At 42.0% G+C, this 20,738-nt stretch overlaps 1 protein-coding gene across 1 annotated transcript in view; it reads left to right on the top strand.

Annotated features, from left to right (window-relative positions):
- CHD1 (chromodomain helicase DNA binding protein 1) overlaps positions 1-20,738 on the top strand; it is a 64,770-nt gene that overhangs the window by 23,847 nt on the left and 20,185 nt on the right. Inside the window, 8 exon segments of the mRNA XM_018562193.1 lie at positions 476-692; positions 2,982-3,071; positions 6,147-6,337; positions 6,425-6,613; positions 11,057-11,219; positions 12,985-13,137; positions 13,230-13,301; positions 18,172-18,321. Of these exon segments, the coding sequence (XP_018417695.1) occupies positions 476-692; positions 2,982-3,071; positions 6,147-6,337; positions 6,425-6,613; positions 11,057-11,219; positions 12,985-13,137; positions 13,230-13,301; positions 18,172-18,321 (1,225 nt within the window).

Here is a 20,738-nt window from a genome sequence, read left to right as displayed (position 1 = left end):
GGCCGTTTTTTTACAACGGCCGGCCGGGAGATAGTTTAATATTTAGTAATACACTTTATATAATTTATTGAAACTGAAGGGGATAGTGTCAGGTGCCATGCACAACAGCTCCAATTACCCTGTTTGTATTAAAAAGAACATTTGCTTATTAAGGAAGTTTTTAAAGCTTTTAAAGCTTTTGTATGTTTCACTCACCTCTGTAATATCCTGCACCATACAATGTGCTTTACAAACTCCTCTCTTTCACTGCCCCAGAAATGTTTGGGTCCCTGAACTTTGGTCTTGAGCATGCTTGGTAGTTGAAGTATTCCCCTTCAGATTTCTATGGGGTTGACTGCTTTCTTTTGAAGTCCCACAGAGCACAGGGACCAGACCTGCCCAGGATGAGCGAATACAGAAGGGAAAGACAAGTTTTTGAAGCTTATAACTGTTCTTCTAGCAAAGTGTATTTGACATTTTTTTTTTCTCTTTCCAGGGGAAACAGTTGTATTCTGGCTGATGAAATGGGATTGGGAAAAACAATTCAGACCATTTCTTTCTTAAATTACTTATTCCACGAACACCAACTGTATGGGCCTTTTCTGATTGTTGTTCCCCTGTCAACGCTAACCTCCTGGCAAAGAGAAATTCAGACCTGGGCTCCTTTAATGAATGCTGTGGTATATTTGGGGGATATTAATAGCAGGAATGTGGTACGTTTTATCAAACAACCTTCCATATGCAATCTTTAGAGTGGATATCACATTATGCTTTGTACATCCTCACTGTAAAAACATTTTTGTTTGATGCAAAGATGCATCCGTCATGCTGGGTGCAATAATAGTCTGGTAAGATTAAGGACGAATGTGTTGGCTTTATTTAAAAAGCCATTTATTTAAAATGGCTTCACAAATATTTGTGTATAAATTCCTATATCTGTTGGAGCCAAGTTAAAGAACTCCCGTCAAAACATATTAACCATTGCTGTGGGGTTCCCCGCACACTGCACGGGTTAACCGCTCCTTAGGTGGTAAAAGTAATACAAACCCAAATGGCTGAGCCTGGCTCCCTGCTTCCTTATTCTCTGAAGCCTGTCTCCTCCTACGCTGCAGCATTGGAATGTTCACGGCATCCTCACGTCTACACACTGTGTATAGATGATGATTTACGGGACCTTAGACTGCTGCAGAGGAGGGGGAGAGACGCTGGAATGACCAGTCTAAGAGCAAGCCGGCTCCCCGGTTTAGGTGAGGTCTATTTTTTTTTATTGGCACCTAGACAAAATCCACATCGCCCCCACCCCCACAACAAAATAAGAAATAGCTGTCTGGCTAATTTTTCTTTCAGGACATATAATATTTTAGATTGTAAGCCCTCATGGGCAAGGCCCTCCTTACTATCTTGTCTAGAATTGTATTGTGATTGCAGGGGTGTGGACATTTTTGAAAAAAACTACTTGTCCAAGGGCTAAAGCGGGGGTCAAATCTACTTGTCCTTCATGACAATCTACTTGTCCCAACACAAAAAAAAAAGTTTTTTAAAAGTTTAAAACTAGGGGTGCACCAATACCAGTTTGTGGATATTGAGTACGAGTACCAATATTTTGATTTCAGCACTCACTATAGGTGCTTCCGTTGGCATGGAGCAGGCTTCCTGGGCAATCGGGCAGCGGGTAATGAGATGCTACCCGGCTTCCTGACTGCCAGGGAAGCCGACTCCATGTTGTTTGGCCGGCTTGATTGTGAATGGCTGGGAAGCCGGGTTCCCAGCCAATCATCATCGAGCCAGCTTGCTAGCCAATCAGGAAACCTGGCGGAGAGTAATGACCTGATTGGCCGGGAAGATGGCTTGATGCTGATTTGCGGCCAATCAGCAAGGAGCTGGCTTCCCAGCCAATCAACTGATTTTTACTTTTTTATAACTTTAAAAAAAATGTTTTTTTATTTTATTCCTATCACATATGGTGTTAAAATCCTCTATGTGATAGTTTGGAGGTGACAGGTTCTCTTTATGGAACCTGCCCTCCAACACAGAACTGATGTTCTGTGTAGTTCCTGACAGCCGAGACAGGTGGCGCTGATCACAGCGCCACGGTCTCAGTGATGGCACAGAGCAGACGAAGAAAGGAAGTTCTTCGTCTGCTCTGCGGGCTCTATGGTGAGCTCCCCTGCCGTGGTGACGGGTCCACCCGAGGAGCGGGGAACCCCCGAAAATCACGGCGCGGGTGGGGCGGACAGGATCGCCGATTCTCGCTTCATACAAGTGATCTGATTAGATCACTTGTATGAAAACGAGCGGCGGCTCCACAATATACATTTAGCTCTGCTTGTCCGGAGCAGGGCCGAATGTATTAAAAAAAACTACCCGCCCGGCGCCCGAAACCGCCTGTCCCGGGCGTCGGGCGATAGGAATTCCACACCCCTGTGATTGTAATGTCTTCCTTATATTGTAAAACCCTGTGCAAACTGTTGGCGCTATATAAATCCTGTATAATAATAATTTGTTCAGCTTGATGTGTAGCAGCAACAATCCTGGGGTGACATTGTGTGACCTGTCCATAATATAACCAGCATCCATCAGCAGTGCTCCCAACCTGGTGCTTGGTAACTGCATATAAGTGGGCATTGCCTGCCATGGCCTCACTTACAGAATGATTGCCAACCTGAGACTGACCTAAGCCACTTGTCTGAAACAAGCTGACTTTGCCCCACACTAGTTATGAGAGCAGCAAAAGGGAAGGAGGCAGCACAGTGCAACGGGAGGTCTAGGCTTTTCTTCCTGGATTTGTGTGGATTTATTTGTGTTATTGCTGCCCCATATTTGTCTGAGAACATTGGAAATGTCTGAATCTAATATGTATTGTGTGTAACAGTTGCATTTACTAGATTCAATTGTGGCCATTATAGCTTGTAATGCATCCTAATGTCTTTGAACACCCTTAAAGCATTTTCAGAATGCCTTGGGTCTATTCTATTTTTATAGGTTTTGCTATTGTGTTTCAGATCAGAACTCATGAGTGGATGCACCCCCAGACCAAGAGGTTAAAATTCAATGTTTTATTAACAACCTACGAGATCCTGCTTAAGGACAAAGTAAGTTCATGTCACATTTTCTTAACCTGCGTATGTATGTTTATGCTTTTTTGTATTTTTGTCAGTGCCGTAAGAGAATACAAGTACATTCAAAAGAGATTCAGATAATAAGATAACCTCCTCGTGTATCACTTGCCCCTCCCTTTTAGATTGTAAGCCCTCAGGGGAAGTGCCCTCCTTACCATCTTGTCTAGAATTGTATTGTGATTGTCATGTCTTCCTTATATTGTAAAGTGCTGCGCAAACTGTTGGCGCTATATAAATCCTGTATAATAATAAGAGGCAATGCTGTTTTACCATCGTACAGAAGTCAATTATCAGCTAGGTCAGGCAGAAGACAGGTGAACACTGAACTGCCCTTACTGACACAGGGCAAAGTTATACCTTACGAACAAGGCTATGTTATGAAAACTGAAGAGTAGAGATTGAGGTTCTTACAAATGCCCTAAAATATATTTCTGCAGTCTTTAAGTGATTCAATGTAAATATGTGTCTTATTGTTTTAAAACAGTGTTTCTTTGTGTAGTTTGTAATAGTTTCATTTTCTCTATAGTGCCCATTCTTATGTTTTAATTGGCAAAAAAGTGCTATGATTTCATTGCTGTGGCCTGCATTTTACTATAAAAGTAGTTTAATGGATTTGTAAAAAATGCAACGCAGGTGGACTGATTAAAAGAAGGTGAGGATCTTTACACAGTAGCTTTTTCCAGTCAGGAGTTGAAAATTTGTGTGAAAATTCTTAACCTTTGAAACGCCTATTAAAGGAAAACTGTGAGGGGTGTGGTTTCCACTCATCCTCATAGTTGGAACCGATATGTGACAGAAGCTGTCACCGGTCAGGTTTATTAATCGGGAAGTGAGCAGAAACATGCAGTCGATCCGCTCAGTTCTTAATTGTCCCCCTGCAGTGAGCGGTGACTGTCAGTCATAGCTCCCTGTAGGGATTCCCCTGTCCGATCCCCCAGTGCTGAGTGGAGGAACAAACTGGGGAGGGGGCGGGCACAGCTGGCTCTGCCTTTTAGATAGCAGAGCCAGCTGTCAGTCACACAGCTGGGCGGATCTCGACAGTATTGTTGGGATCTGTCCCGGCTGCGGCGCTCTCGGTATAATGCGGGCAATAGCTCGCTATATACTAAGCTTTGGGTCACTGGAGAAGGTTAGTATATGCCCTCCCGTGACCCTAAAGAGAACTATGGGGAAAAACACTTACCCCATAGTTCTCTTTTTTTTTTTTTTAATGCACAGCAACGCTAAATATTAACTTAACCACTTGCTGTCCGGAGCAATTTCTTACATTTGCACACACATGATAAAATCTGAATTTTTGGCTAGAAAACGGCTTTAGACCCCCAAACAATTGTATATGTTCTGAAAGCAGAAATATAAATATTCCTGTAGAATAAAAAGATGCTAGTTGCAATTGTTTGTCGCACAGTATTTGCGCAAATGTTTATCAAGCAAGTATTTTTAGGATAAGATGCACTAAAATTAAATTTAGTGCACAGAAACAGTATATAATACCCAATTTTTTGGTAAAATATAAAAGACAGGGTCTTGACGTTCAAAACCATAAAAATCTATGATTAAAAAAAATATATATAAAAGACAGGGTCACGTCGGGTAATTAGATGCCAGACATGTCAAGCCTTAAAATTGCTAGCGTCCATGAAACCGCAAAAAACTACAATAACCAAAATTTGCCATAGGCGACGCTTTAAATGCTTTTACTGCTCATCAGTTTAGTGTTAACAGCGATTGATGGGCCTAGAATTATCGCTTGCACGCCGACGCTTGCAGTGCTATGTAACGTGTGGCGCAATTTTCGTTTTTGCACGTAGGTGGATCCTACGCATAGTTGCATTGTATGTGGGGGGCGGGGGATTTTAAAAAACTTTTTTGCATTTTATTTTTTTTTTCGGTTTTTTAATTTTTGTATTTTTTTTTTACACTCAACTTTATTGCTATCAAAAAAGGGCTAACAAGCCCCCAATGTAATAACAAATATAATGTGACAGGTCCTCTTTATGGAGACATCAGGGGTCTTTCTCCCCTAATGTCACCTAGGGACCCCAAAGAAGCTAATGAAGCAGAGATCTGTTTCACTAGCTTCTTCTGGCTCTAGGAGCCGGAGAATGTGCACAGATGCCGGATCGCTTGTATTTAAACAGCAATCGTCTAATGTTTAAAACTGTACCACGAACACAGCTGCAGCAGAAGCCGTATTCGTGGTATAACCACTTCCAGCGGATGACTTGTATGTACGTGAACCTGCTGGAAGTGGTTATTTTAACTTGAGACAAAAAAATTTAGGTGTAACCTGAGTTTTTCTATTGAGGGCACTATAGTGCCTGGAGCAGTTCTTACAGGTCACACTGGTCTATGAGGAACGCTTCAACACCTGAGAGAAAGAAAATAATTCTTTAGATTTCGAGCGATTTGCACCTAAACTGCACTGCAGGGAGGATGATAATTTACACACAGCGTGTTGTGTGCTGAGGGCTGTAGCAAAGTATAAACATATTGCCTTGCAGCAGTGCTGAACTTCCGCGCACTGAAGAGAGGGAAAGATATACAGCACTCTGCTCCCATCACAGGCCAGTCTGTACTTGGAGGAAGAGAGATGGTCACATCTCTGTCCCTTCCTTCGTCCAATTACAGAATTGTATCATACAAGACCTTTCTGAATGGAGGATAGTAAAGAGGGGTGGTGATACGACTGGAGCACTGTACAGCTTGGGTTGCAGCTCTCCTTTTTAATTCCCGGAATCTGGGTGTTGTGTGCAGGGGACGGCATGCTGCAAGGTAAGATTTTTATACTTTGCCGCCTCCCTCCTCACAAAAGTTTTTTTTATTTTTTAATGATTTACTTACCCAGTGCAGTAAATTATTTTTGCTCTGAGCGTGGCTTTAATTTCTGATCTGTTAGTGTGCACTTTCTATCCGCTGTTTAATTTATGTAACTTGAACATCTGTTTTTGAAGGAGTTTTAAAATGTATGTGGCATATCTTCTCAATTTTATTTAGAGCCCATGTGCTGGGTCTGTATAGTGCATTACTGACAATTCGTTCCATTAGTCTTTTTTAGGGGGTCTTAACTGGGCTTTCATTGGAGTTGATGAAGCTCATCGATTAAAGAATGATGATTCCCTTTTGTACAAGTCCCTCATAGACTTCAAGTCTAACCATCGGCTTCTTATCACCGGAACACCATTGCAGAATTCCCTTAAAGAGCTCTGGTCCCTTCTTCAATTCATCATGCCAGAAAAGTAAGTTAGAAAGAGACTTTTATTTTAAAAAAATAAAAAAGCAATATTTCGAGATCTGGGTTTGACAGTGCTGTCTTGTTTTTCTAGATTTTCATCCTGGGAACACTTTGAAGAGGAACATGGAAAGGGCAGAGAATATGGCTATGCCAGTCTCCACAAAGAACTTGAGCCATTCCTTTTAAGAAGAGTGAAAAAAGATGTGGAGAAGTCATTACCGGCAAAAGTAGAGCAGATTCTGAGGGTAGAGATGAGTGCTCTGCAGAAACAGTACTATAAGTAAGTAGAACTGCTATTTTTCTTTCTTCCCGCCCTACCCCCAACGCTAAGGGGCCGGTCCACCCAAAAGTGATAATTTAACTAGAAGGAAACCATGGTGGGGCTAGTTTTTCCCCTTCATAATGGTCACAGCAGGAGGGCAGACTTAGGAACTCTGGCACAGGAGTCTTGACCAGGGATATCAGAAATGATTAGGGATGCACCGATACTAGTATCGGTGCCAATGCTGAGTATTTGGACGAGTACTCGTACTCGCCCAAATGCTCCGAAGCCTAGCTGCCCGGCTTTCTGATTGGTCGGGTAGCCTGCTTCATGCTCCCTCGTCACCTCATGACGGAGCATGGAGCCGGCATCCCAGCCAATCAGGAAGCCGGGCAGCTAGGCTTCGGAGCATTTGGACGAGTACTCGTCCAAATACACAGCATCGGCACCGATACTAGTATCAGTGAATCCCTAATCATTTCTGATATCCCTGGTCAAGACTCCTGTGCCAGAGTTCCTAAGTCTGCCCTCCTGCTGTGACCATTATGAAGGGGAAAAACTAGCCCCACCATGGTTTCCTTCTAGTTAAATTATATGCACTGGCTATATCAAAATATTTATGTTTATATGTGGCAACAACAGTATAACGAGCGGCCCCGGTCGTCATGGAGACCGGGGCACTCGTCCGTAATGAGAGAGAAAGAGCCGTCAGCTCTATACAATGTGTCAGTGGTCCGAGCTACTGCGCATGCGCCGCGGGTCATCAGCAGTTGGTCAGAATTTCTGACAGGTACCGCCTCCTCCAGAATCAATGGGAGCTGAACGCCGGTCTGTGCTCAATCGTTTACAGCTCATTGTAGGATCGTGAGCTTATTCTATGGCAAAGAAAAATATGTATTCAATCCTAGCCGCCATCATGGAGTTATTGACTTTAACTTTTGATAAGGAGAAAAGCAGAAGAAAAAAACGCCACTCATTAATATGCAGAATGATCAATTGCAACAATGCTGATCCCATGAAGTAATTATAGTGGAAAAGCATTTGATAAGAAAAGCGTCGTTCTCATCAATATGTGAAAAGAATCAATTGCAGCAACACTGATTTCATGCAATAATAGGTGTGAATTAGTAATAGATCATTAAGACAACAACAACGAGCTCTAACGCAACTGGCATTTACAATATTAGTTATGTGACATATGCTATGACAATTTTTTTCTAAAATGCTGATTTAATAAACATTTTCACAGATATAAAGCAACATTAATGAAAACATTACACTAGCATTTTTTTTTTCTTTCTAAAAGGCCCTTTTAGAAAATATATAATTGTAACAAAGTGGTAAAAGATGAACGTGTAGGCAAGTATTAAAGGAGAACTATGGTGTCCAAGCTTTTCTTTACTTTTGGATTCCATGGGGTATAGGAGTAAATTTTGCAATTTACTCCTATAATCGAAAATGCACCCTTAACATACAATCGTTACTTTAAGATGGTGGGCGGGGCTAAGCGCCGCAGTGGGGAGAGATCCCGACAATACTGTCGAGATCCTCCCAACTGCTCGTTCTCACCGTGACTGACGGCATTCCTTGAGAACTGCTGCACATCCACGAATACATGGGCATGCGCAGCAGCTCTCTTCCTACCTCCATCTCCATCGTCTGTGCCAGCAAATGACAGTGCGTGCATGGAAGGCCATTTCTCCTCAGTGCTTCCGCCCCTCCTTCCTCTCTCTCCGTCATGAAAATGTGCACACAATGTGAGAGGAGACATTAGTCTCTCATAGAACACCGGAGCTTGCAGAGAGGGGGCAGGGCTATGTAAATACTAAGCAGCTGTGCGGGAGGGGTGGGGTTATGGTAATAGCTGAACGGTCAGGGGGAACATATTTACGAAGAACAGGTTTCCATACAACTGCTGCAAGCATCTGATTACTGAGACAGAGCAGGAGAAGGTCGGTGAAGAGAGAGGGAAATACTGGCAAGGGAGAGGGGAAAGAGAAGGGAGGCTGAGTCAGCTTGCTGCTTCTCAGTTGAGACTCTGCCTCCTGCTCCCACATGTCAGTGTGCACACTCCAGCCGTACACAGTGTGCTTGACTAGAGAAAGCGCGGCCAAGGCAGAGAGAGTTAGAAATGCTGCATTCCCCGTTAACGCCCCCTAAGAGGAAAGGAGCTTGGAGCATGGCTGCAGGTGGCTGTTTTCTGTGGCTTTTTTGATTAATTTATCTGGGATGTGCTGCGACTTTGGAAAAGAAGAAGAATGCTATTAAAGTAAAGGCAAGAAGTACTTTTATTTGCCCTTAGGTCATAATTCTCCTTTAAACGCTAATTAATGTGCTAATGTATTCACTAAACTGTTTTCTCTCTTGTCCATTGCGTAGAATTCTGATACGTAGGTTACGCTGCTGCCTCTAAGAGAATAGGCAAAAAAATAATTAAATGAAATTAAAAGCCTGACACTTTAACCGCTTCCCGGCCAGCCGTTGTACATAAACGGACGGCCCGTAGCTTCTTGGATGTAACACGGCCTGTTAGCCCTGCCGTGCGGCGAGCGGTAAACGCCGTCAATATAAAAACAGGCAGCGATGCCCGTTGACATACAAGCTATACAGCCGGCGGATTGCTTGTATAAGCTGCCGGCCCGTGTCCCCCCTCCCGTTGTCACGCTGGTCCCGGGCTCCGCTGTGCCCGGTGCGAGCCCGGGACCAGCAAAATGCTTCTGTGATGGGATCAGAGGGAGGTCGGTACACGATCTCCCTCTGGTGTCAGAATGCGGAAGTGATGTATATTACATCACTTCCGCATTCTCGTGTCACTCTCCAGCTTCAGACGCTGAAGAGAAGCTGATGAAGCAGATCTCTTCTTCATCAGCTTCTTAGGGGGGTCCTAGGTGACATTAGGGGTCTTGGAGAGCCCTGATGTCTCCATAAAGAGAACCTGTCACTTCTTTTGCTATCACATAAGGGGGTTTCTTAGCCCCCCTATGTGATAGCAATAAAGTTAAGTGGGAAAAAAATAGGAAAGAAAATTAAAGTTTCCCCCAAAAAATTAAGTTACACATAAAAAAGAATTTTAAAAAAACAAAATTTTTTCCCCACCCATACATACACACATGCAAACATGCGTCAGGTGCGCATGCCTGCGAAAACGACGATTGCGCCCATTACGCCGCACATGTTACATATCGCCGCAAACGTCAGTGAGAGCAGTAATTCTAGGGCCATCAATCACTGATAACACTAAACTGATGAGCTGTAAAAGCTTTTAAAGCGTCGCCTATGGGCAATTTTGAGTGTGGTAGTTTTTCGCGGGTGCGCGCAATTTTTAAGCATGACCTCTTTGGTGTCTATTTACCCGACGTGACCCCGTCTTTTATAGTTTACCAAAATAAAAATTAAATCCTGGGAGTTTCGCTAGCTGACTAGACTTGGAGGTTTATACTGGATAAGTTAAATCCTGGAAGTTTCTCTAGCCTTTGGAGAACAGGTCAGTGCTGGTTTCCATACTTATGGTTCGTGCTGAGGGGATTGTGAAGCAGGTAGTTTCTGGACTCAGTACTTATGCTTTGTCTTGCGCTGGTCCTGAGTTCCCATGATCATTTTTTTGATTATACTGTCAGGCCAGTATTATCTGGGGAATTTTACTGTCATGAAGGGAACAGATCCATGGAGTCATGATATATCTATATATGAATGGGAAGATAGGTTTTTGTTTTTTCCCCTTCTGTTTTTATTTTAGTGGTTGCGTAATGTTTTACTTCTATCTACATATAATGGCTTTCATGTCTCTTCTCAGTTTCTCTACTGGGGCAGTTAGTACTTCTTGGGCATTTCAGAATTAAGCTTCTGCTGCTCAAAATTTCAATACTGCAACTTGGTTTTCTGTTCACACTTTTACTAAGTTTTCTAAAGTTGTTATTTCTGTTGACTCTGATGCTAGTTTTGGCAGAAATGTTCTACGGAGAACTGAAGGGGTTCTTTTAGCTGTTATGGTGCGTGCCCATCTGTTCTGGACTGCTTTTGAACATTCCTTTTATCTCCGAGATCGTCAGAGCTGTGTCCCTCACTGGACAATAGAGAAAAAAAGGATTTTGTGCTTACCATAGAATCTTTTCTCCGAGTCCATTGACAGACACAGCTCTGAAGCATTCCGACATGTATGGTTATATGCTGCTGCCTCTAGGTGAAACTGACACTAGGCAAAAAAAAATTAAAAGCCTGCCACTTTAAGGACATAACCCCTCATACCTGCCAGTTGTAGCAAGCAGTGTATAAGAAAATTAGGGGAGGGAGCTGTGTTCCTCAATGGACTCAGAGAAAGGGAAATTACGGTAAGAACAAAATCAGATTTTTTTTTTTTTTTTTTTTTTTTTTTTTTTATTGCATCTAATGTACTTATCTTGTTTTTATTTTTTACTTTGTAAGTGCCTCATTTTGTAAACTAAAATCTGTTGGTTTTCCTAGATGGATTTTAACCAGGAATTACAAGGCTTTGAGCAAAGGTTCCAAGGGCAGTACCTCAGGATTTTTGAACGTCATGATGGAGCTAAAGAAGTGTTGTAATCATTGCTACCTCATTAAGCCACCAGAAGATAATGAGTTTTATAACCGGCAAGAGGCTCTACAGGTGAGAATGTGTGGTGAATATTTGTAGACCTTTGACCTTATGAGGCCATAAACCGTTAGAATTTCAATTTTACTTGATAGTTTTGAGGAGGTTAGAGGTGGGATATGGTACATTGCAATTTTCTTATTTGCTTCACCACATACATTTTCTATACTGAGCTGGAAAAGCTCACAGCGGCTCAGTATGGTTTTCTTTTTGTACGTCTAATGATGTTATCCTGCTTTGTGAGTGTGAGGAAGAGTAGTCCATGCCAGAAAGCACTGCTTGAACTTAGTGTTCTGCACATGTAACCTTTCTTATGTACCTAGATTTTTTTATGGTTTCCCAGGCAAAAGGGCATTTTTGTAATTATCAAAGGCAGGGGTACCCATTCGGTCGATCCCGATCTACCAGTTGATCGCAAAGCGAACGCTGGTAGTTTCTCAATCGGCTGTGTCCTGTCCTCGTGCGGCTGCCAGCTGAATGTGTCAGACACTGCAGACGGGAAGGGGCGGGACACCACTCCCCGTGTGCAACATCGGCCACACGAGCACCTCGTGAGGACAGGATGCCCCCGCCCACGAGAGGAGACCTGGGAAGCTGCTGCAGTGGAGGTAAGAAAAGACAGACGAGAGAGACAGCAGATACAAACGGGAGGGAGAGAGAAGAGACAGCCAAGAGAGAGGGCCAGTTCACACCACAAAGTCTGCGTTCCTGAGTGTTCGCCCTCTAGAAAGAACTGGAACACAAGCCGGCTGGCTCCCTGCGTTTAGGGGCGGGGTTATATTGAAGTCAATGGCACCGCAGTCACGCCCCCCGCCCACAGTGCGAGCACCCGTGATCAGCAAAAATAGTACTTGCAGCATTTTTGCAGATTACACTGGACTGGAACGCAGGCACTAATGTGCCTGTGTTCTGGGTGCGGGCGATCGCACTGCAGGCTGGGGGTGTGGTTGCAGTGCCATTGATTTCAATGCACCGCCTTGCCCCTGTATGCAGGTTGTTTTTTTTTTCGTTGGTAGATCTCATTGAACTCGTCATTTGAAAAGTAGATCACCAGACGAAAAATTGTGGGCACCCCTGGTCTAAGGGTATGAACTGAATTGTAGCCAAAAAAACAGATGTGTGGTTGTGTGCCCAGGACATTGCCTCTGTTATCCTTTCACCCAGTTTCTATAAGTGAAGCCTAATTTATCGATTTTTAAATTCAAGATCTAGTGACTACATATTTGGTACCTGTAAATAGCGGAAGCAAGTACAGGTGAAACTCGAATAATTAGAATATCGTGCAAAAGTAATTGCAGTAAGTGCTGCAAAAGGGGCCCAAACCAAGTACTGAGTACATATGCATGCTTGTACTTTTCAGAGGTGCGATATTGTTCTATGTACAATCCTTGTTTTATTGATTGCATGTAATAATCTACTTTTTTGAGGTTGTGGATTTGGGGTTCTTGGGGTTTTCATGATCTGTAAGCCATAATCATCACAATTATGACAAATCACGGCTTGAATTATCTTGAATTGCATGTAATGAGTATATCTCATATATTAGTTTCACCTTTCAAGTTGCATTAGTGAAATAAATGAACTTTGCACGATATTCTAATCGAGTTTCACCTGTATATGTTCTAATCAAAATAACACAGCTTAAGTATTCATCAGTCTACCCATACTCTTTGGTGTCCATTTGCCAGCAAAATGCCATTTCCAAAGAAAGCATAATAGGTCATTTTGTGTGAGGAAAATAAATGTGATATTTTATTTATTTTCTTGTTATCCTGTAAAGCACTTAATTCGCAGTAGCGGGAAACTCATTCTCCTGGACAAGTTGCTAAAACGTTTACGTGAACGAGGTAGCAGAGTCTTGATCTTTTCTCAAATGGTGCGGATGCTGGACATCCTTGCAGAATATTTAAAGTCTCGACAGTTTCCATTTCAGGTGAGTAGCTAATAAATACAGTCAGTGATCGTAGCAATAATGCACATGTCAAATCCTTGTAAAACAATTTCTAAAAATGTTTCTTTTTCTAGAGGTTAGATGGGTCCATCAAAGGAGAAATACGAAAGCAAGCACTTGATCATTTTAATGCTGAAGGCTCAGAGGTAATGTCTAAATGTTCAAGCTTTGAGCTTTAATATTAACTTTTGGAAATACTGTGTTTTGTCCTCAATGGTCTCATTCATAAAGATCAACTTCGCTTTGTCCCTCGGAGTCCTGAACCACCTAGCCTGTCAACTGTCTTTTTGGAAATGTTACTCATGCATAGATATGTGTAAAGAATTTGATGTGTAGTCTTACTTGCGCACAGTGTTACAAAATTGCGGCTTGGATACTCACTTTGTCATGGATTGAAGGCATGTATGATGCACTGCCAGCATCCATCAAGTATTATGGCTGCCCCCTGTCTCCACTACTGTTTTAGTTCACAAGTTATTAGCAGAGCATGGACATTTGAGGCTTAGAAGTAGCGGGTATCGGTCATAAAGCGGCCTTGTTTGCAGATTATATTTTGCTACATATAACCTCCTGCATATCTCTTTCCAACATTCTTTTGCTATCGTCCTTCGAGGGACACGGCTCTGAAGTATTCTGAGATGTAGGGTTTACGCTGCTGCCTCTAGGAGAAATGGATACAAGGCACACATTAAAAGCCTTTCACTTTAAGTGCCCATTCACACTGGGCGTTTAATTGCGCGATTTCTGCGGCAATATCGCGTATATTTGCGGCGCGATATCGCGAGAAGTCGCCGTCCAATGATTTTCAATGGAGCTGTTATATTGTACAGCTCCATGTCGCTTGTGCAGGACCCTTTTTCCCCGCGGATGTCGCACGATTTTTCTATTTTTGTATGCAGCCCGGCGGTGAAGGTCGCGCTATCCCGCCGCGCGGAAATCCGCTCGAGGCAAGTGTCGCTTAGTGTGAATGAGGCCTTAGGGCGTAACCCCTTTTACCTCACACCTGCCAATTTTGCTTGGTGTCCTCGGGAGAATGGATGTCTACTCTTTTGGATTAATTTTGTTTCTTCCTTTAAAGATTCTATCACCAAGAGCTGCTAGTTTATTCATATTGGCTATATTAAATCCGGTGAGTCTCTCCAGCTAACCGACAAAACTGAGAAATTCATGCCAGATAAGTGAAATCTTGGAAGTTTCTCTAGTTGTCATGAAGCAGGTCCTTTCCTCTCTTGGTACTTCTGTTTCTTCCTGCGGTGGTCATGAAGCAGGTCCTTTCTGGTCTCAATACCTATGTTTCGTACTGGGGTGTTCCGGTTTTCATCATTTAACGATCAGGCCAGTATTATGTAGGGATTCATTGTATGTTGGGAGCAGGGCCGTGGAGTCTGTTTTTTAGGGTTTCCTCAGAGCAGTGTAGTGCATTTCTATCAGCAGAGAAGGTGAATGTAGCGGTTTTGACTCTGCTTAATTTTTCTTAGTTACCTTCACTTTCATATTGCTTTTTGGGGTGGAAAAAGATCCCGCTTTTTACTATTACAAAGCCAGAATCAAATATTCTGTTGTCTGTAGCAGGTGGTTGCTGTGCCTCATTTTTTTCCTTGCATCGGTCAAGGTCGTGAGTAGTATTGTCTGTATCTGAATCTGTCTGAAGCAGAGTTGTCAGAACAGACTCATTAGCAGGGCACAGCATTAAACTGAATTTTTTTCCTTTCCTATTCTGTGTCTTACTACTGTTTTTTTATTCAGGAACTTGTGACATACAGTACATTGGTGTCACTGATCTTTCTGCTTCTTCCTGTCACAAGTGGCCTGTACATTCCAAGGCCTCTGAAGTGTTGCTATGGTGACCTGTGCTTGTTTTACTTGATGTATTTCACAAGTTGGCCACATGGGGAAGCTCTCTTTATTTTTGCTCAGGCTTCCTGGGAAAAATAATTGTGACTGTTTCCCCCTCCCTGGATAACGATGTCGTTTTCACTCAGTAAGAAGTGACCGCCCTCTTGATAGTTATACAGTAGCCAGATATTGGTGGCGCTTATCTAGGTGCCTGGGGTATGCACCATTTCCTTTCTTGATTAAAGAACATAGCTCATAAATTCAGCTCATGAATACAATACATCTAATGTATGCTTGTCATAAACATTATGCCATATCATTGATGCAGTAGCTGGGATGTGACGGATACACTGGGCATCAGAAAGTAACGGTTGCCTTCTTAAATTAGGCTGAGTGTTCATCTTTAAAAATTAAAGGATCCTTCTGTTATTTCTACTTTTATCATTTCTAGCCTAGGTTCACATAAACCTGAGCATGTCTGCAAGTTTATTTTCCTCTTCATCCTATTTTTATACAAGGATTGGGAAATTCCAGATAAGCAATTTCTAGTTCCTAAGCACGTTAAGCCCCAGGATCCTTTTTTGAATTATTATTTTATTTTTTATTTTTTTAAACTGGATCGGCTCTTCAACCATTATGGCTACGGTCCTTATTTCCCAGACTTTGGCTACTTGGACAAAATCTTTTAGTACAGAACAGGCGACTGCTGCAGTTGATCTACATTTTTATTGTGTGGATCAGAGGACTGTTGCTTCTCATTTCATAAACCTGTTTCTTGATGCTTGCAGTCTGTTGTCTTGAGTGTTTCTTTTTTTTTTTCTTTTCTTTCTTTCGAACCCCAGTGTAAAAAGGGACTTTTATGTTTACCCTATGTGAGTGGTCTTTTTGAAGCTACCTTGGGTTAGATTATTAAAAATGCTACAGAAGGTAAAAGTGAACACTTGCCTCGGATGTGAAAAAACAGGGATCAGCGTCGTAATCCTGCTCCTTTTCTGTCTTTTATATATTTTATATGATGAAACTTTTTGTGCTGTTCAAGGCCTGTTGGATCCAGGTGTTATTACTGTTCCTTGGCAGAGCTTTATTCCTGTCCCTTTGGCAGAGCCTTTTGAAGGTTTTTACTCAAACATGTTTACGGTTCCCAAACCCAGCGGAAGACTTTGTTCGATTCTGGTTTGAAAGCACTTCATACGTTTTGTACATATTCACAAATTCTGGATGGAGTCGAGGCATCGGTCAGATGTTGCCTCTCTAAGACAACGAGATTTTATTCTTTTTTTGTTTCCATAGACATAAAGGATATCTATCTACACATTCCTGTATGTTCAGCTCATCGGCGATGGGCGACCTTCATTATTAATTTGTGGCTCTTCACTTCGGGTTGGCTTTGCCTCCAAGGGTTTTTTTTTGTTTTCTTTTTACAAAACGTCTTGCTCCGGTTTTGGTATTTTTCTTTTTTTTGTAGAATGACTTTTTACTTTGAGAACAGTCTCTTCCTACTTTGAAACTCGATGTCTAGATGCTGCTGAAGTCTTTATAGGACTTCGGTTGGATTCTGAACATTGAGAATTCGTCCCTAGTTCCATCACATCTCTTGGAATATTTGGGTCTTTGTCGTACTTTTATTCAGGGTACTACTCATGTGACTCCTCCTGTTAGGTGTCCTTTTCCTCCATGGACATTGACCTTGGTTTTATGTATTTCAAAACCTCCTTTTGAGCCTATGAGACATTTCTTTGTGTTTATTAACCAAAAAAGGTTGCTTTTTTTGTGGCCGTTACCTTGGCTAGAAGGGTTTGAGTTGTCTGCTTTGTCTTGTAGAGAAGGACCTGTTTGGTTCTTCATAGAGACGATGTTGTTTTGAGACCACGGGTTTCCTTTTTTTTTTTTTCCGAAGGTAGTCTCAGATTTTCATTTTAATTAAGACATGGTTTTACCTTCACTTTGTCCCACTCCTGTTCATCTTATGGAAATGTATTTTCCTTGGTTGGCTGTTGTATGGGTGATTAGTCAACTTCTTATCGAAGTTCTGACTCTTTATCTGTTCTTGCAGAAGATTCTAAAAAAGCATGTTCCGCTTCTAGATCCACTATTTCTAAGCGGATTAGTTAGGTTGTCATCCTTTTTGATGTTTTTAATTTGTTTGCCTAGTGTCTATTTCTCCTAAAATGCAAAAGCATAACCATAAGTCTCAGAATTCTTCAGAGCCATGTCCCTCAATGGAATCCGTGAAAAAGATTGTAGGGTTAAAAAAATCCTTTTTATTTTAATTTTTATTTTTTTCTTTCAACTTGTGTAAATACAGTAATACCTTGGTTTACAAGTAACTTGGTTTGAGAGCGTTTTGCAAGACAAGCAAACATTTCTGAAAAATTTTGCCTTGATATACAAGCAAATGTCTTGCAATAAGAGCAAAATTTTGTAGAAAAGCGCCACCCGAATAAGGCTGTAGCTGTGTGAGCGATGAGTCTGTTTAACGACAACACAATGTCACATTGGATAGATTCCTTGTTAAGGTTTCACGAAATGAAAAAGATTCCATTGAGTCAAGAGATAGCAGTGATTCCGTTAGTGATAGTGAAAGTCGTCCTACACAATAATCCTTCTCTCTCTCGTCCCCCTCACACCAACCACAAAGGTATGGGTAATTGGTTTATTTGTCTTTATATTTTGTACAGTATTATATTACAGTACAGTATTGTAATCATTTGTATATGAATATTTTTGGGTTGTGGAACGAATCATCTGAATTTCCATTATTTCCTATGGGGAAGTTCGCTTTGATATACAAGCGCTTTGGATTACAAGCATGCTTCCGGAACGAATTATGCTTGTAAACCAAGGTATTACTGTATCTGAATTTGACTTGGTATCTGCCTTTGTAGTCATCTGTACTGCAGAGCTAGGAGCTGGTCAGGTGTGCTGAAAAGGAATATGCCAATTGAAAAAATGAGCAGACTTTCTCAGCCCGCTGCTTCTTTTTCACTGTCCTCTCAGCAGGCTGTGGGAACACCACTGTAACAAAAAAAAGTGGTGTAATCCTCTGGCAGAGCCATGCAACAGTATTTCAGCTGTGTAGTTATCTGTTTGCATGTAGTTCAGCTTTAAGCACCCAGGAGTCCATAAGGTAAATAGACAAGGCAATATTATATCTAATCCCAATATCTTTCCATTTAATAGGACTTTTGCTTCCTCCTCTCTACAAGAGCTGGTGGTCTTGGCATAAACTTGGCTTCCGCTGATACAGTCGTCATTTTTGATTCAGACTGGAATCCACAGAATGACTTGCAGGCTCAAGCCAGAGCTCATCGTATTGGACAAAAGAAACAGGTGATTACATTTTTCGTCCAACATTGAAACTGTAATACATTCTGTAAAATGTAAATGTATTTAACTACCATGTATGTGTAATGCATGAGATGTATGCAGGCTGAAGCTAGTTGTGTATAAAACTAAAAGAAAAAGCCCTTCTTATTTAAAGTTAACAGTGATCAAAATACTAATCTTTATATAGTGTTATTGATGCCACTTTATGTATTTAGGGTCTTGTTTTGTAAATTTAAGTATATTCACCTTCTATTGTATAGGATGTCTGTACATGTTTGCTTTTACACTTCATCCATTTTTTTTTTCTGCAGTGTACATTAACCCTTTGGATCTGAATTCCATGGGTCAGGGGGAAAAAGGGTCTTTGACAGAAGTTTTAGTTTTTTTTAGTATTTGATACTCTGCCAGAAGTGTGTAGAATGTATATTTGTAGGCCTGCGGAAATTAACGATTAATCGTTCATTTTTTTGATCGATACTCACCTCTCCGCCGGCTTCCGGGTCTTGCAGAAGTTCCGTCGGAGATGCAGTCTTTGCTTTAAATTCAGCACCATGAAATTTTCTACCTCACCTGGCAACCCAGGGTAAATAATCCAGCAGTGTCACATGGCAGGCCCTGTAAAACAATTAACCTTGAATGCTGAAGGAATTGATGGGTCTAACGAAGGGAAGGGGGGAGGAGTCCGGTGACATCACAGACATAGACGTCACTGGACTCCTCCCCCCTTCCCCAAGTGGCTGCGTCGGCTAACGAAGGGAAAGGGGAGGAGTCCGGTGACGTCTATGTCCGTGACGTCACCGGACTCCTCCCCCCTTCGTTAGACCCATCAATTCCTTCAGCATTCAAGGTTATTAATTGTTTACAGGGTCTTCCATGTGACACTGCTGGATTATTTTCTCTGGGGGCGCCAGTTGAGGTAGAAAATGCATGACGCTGAATTTAAAGCAAAGAATGCAGCTGTTTCAAGCCATAACTTCATGTGTGCTGGCACTTCTTTGAAACAAAATACTACCATTCTGTAGCTTATGTTTGGGAGTATATTTAATGGCTAATCATTTTAGCATTTGTGTAGTTTTTCTTTTTTTCTTTAGCTGGAGTATGTGGAGTATGTAATAGAAGAAAAAGAAGTTCACTTTAACTTTGCTATATACTATATTACTAAAAAGGAAAGCAGTATTTCCCTTTTACATTACTGTTTCCAATAAACTATTGCACATTACTCAGTCATCAATGAGCATTAAGAAACAGCATTAATTTATAGTGGACCTGTACTCCAAAATTTCAAAATTGCTACGTTATAGAGAACATCTAGAAAAGTCATTTTCCTTTTTTGGGGCACAGCTTCCACAGTTCAGGTCATTTTTCAGTGTTTTTTGATCGCTAATGAAAACACTCACCTCTCCGCCGGCTTCCGGGAGTCCAGTCGGAGATCCGGTGACGTCACGGACATCGATGTCACCTGACTCCTCCCCCCTTCCCCAAGTGGCTCCGTCGGCTAACGGAGGGAAGGGGGAGGAGACCGGTGACGTCTATGTCCGTGACGTCACCGGACTCCTCCCCCTTCCCTTCGTTAGCCGACAGAGCCACTTGGGCCGGTGAGTATTTGTTCTGCACGAGCGCCAGCAAAGGCATTTGCCTATACACATACAGCACAGCAATGAAGTAATAAAATGAACTAGGATCACACTAATCCAACACGTTGTTATTCTGAGTTGCCCCACTCAAGCGGCGGCCATATTGAGTGGGGCACGTGAGATTAATAACATGCTGGATTAGTGTGATCCTAGTTCATTTTATTACTTCATTGCTGTGCTGTATACTATAGGCCAATGTAGTTGGATCTGTATGTGCGTTATAATCGAAATTAATCGAGTAAAAAAAAATTTCGATTAATCGAACACAAAAATTTGAATCATTACCAGCCCTATATATTTGTAATTTGCCCATGCTATTTTAGCATCTGGCTTATCTCAATCTGTTTGTTTACTTAAAGGGTTATTAAGGGTTATTATACACAGGTGTTTTTGCATATATCTACTGTTAGCAAGCAGTAGATATATGCAAAAAGTGTAAAAAAAAAAAACGCTGTAAAAGTTACATTTTGTCTTCCCCGTGCGCTCCCGTCCGAAAATGTGAAAGTTCTCGGGCGGGCACATGCGCAGTTCACATTTTCGGCCGGGAGACGAGGAGACACAAGGTAAGTATATAGACAGCGTGCACCCGCATGCAGATACCGTGGGACAGGAAGTGCCAGCAAGGACAGAGGAGTCAGATGAAAACGACAGGAAAGAAGATCGGATTAAAGGAGAACTATGGGGTTAGGGCTTTTCCCCATAGTTCTCCTAAGGGTAACGGGAGGACACAAACTAGCGTCGTCCCGTCACCCAAAGTGTGCTAGTGTTTTAAATGCTATTTGAACC

Source organism: Nanorana parkeri, unplaced genomic scaffold (genome assembly GCF_000935625.1).
Source record: "Nanorana parkeri isolate BGI_ZX_2015 unplaced genomic scaffold, ASM93562v1 scaffold564, whole genome shotgun sequence".
NCBI classification, from domain to species: Eukaryota; Metazoa; Chordata; class Amphibia; order Anura; family Dicroglossidae; genus Nanorana; species Nanorana parkeri.
This window is presented reverse-complemented; position numbering and strand designations above follow the sequence as displayed.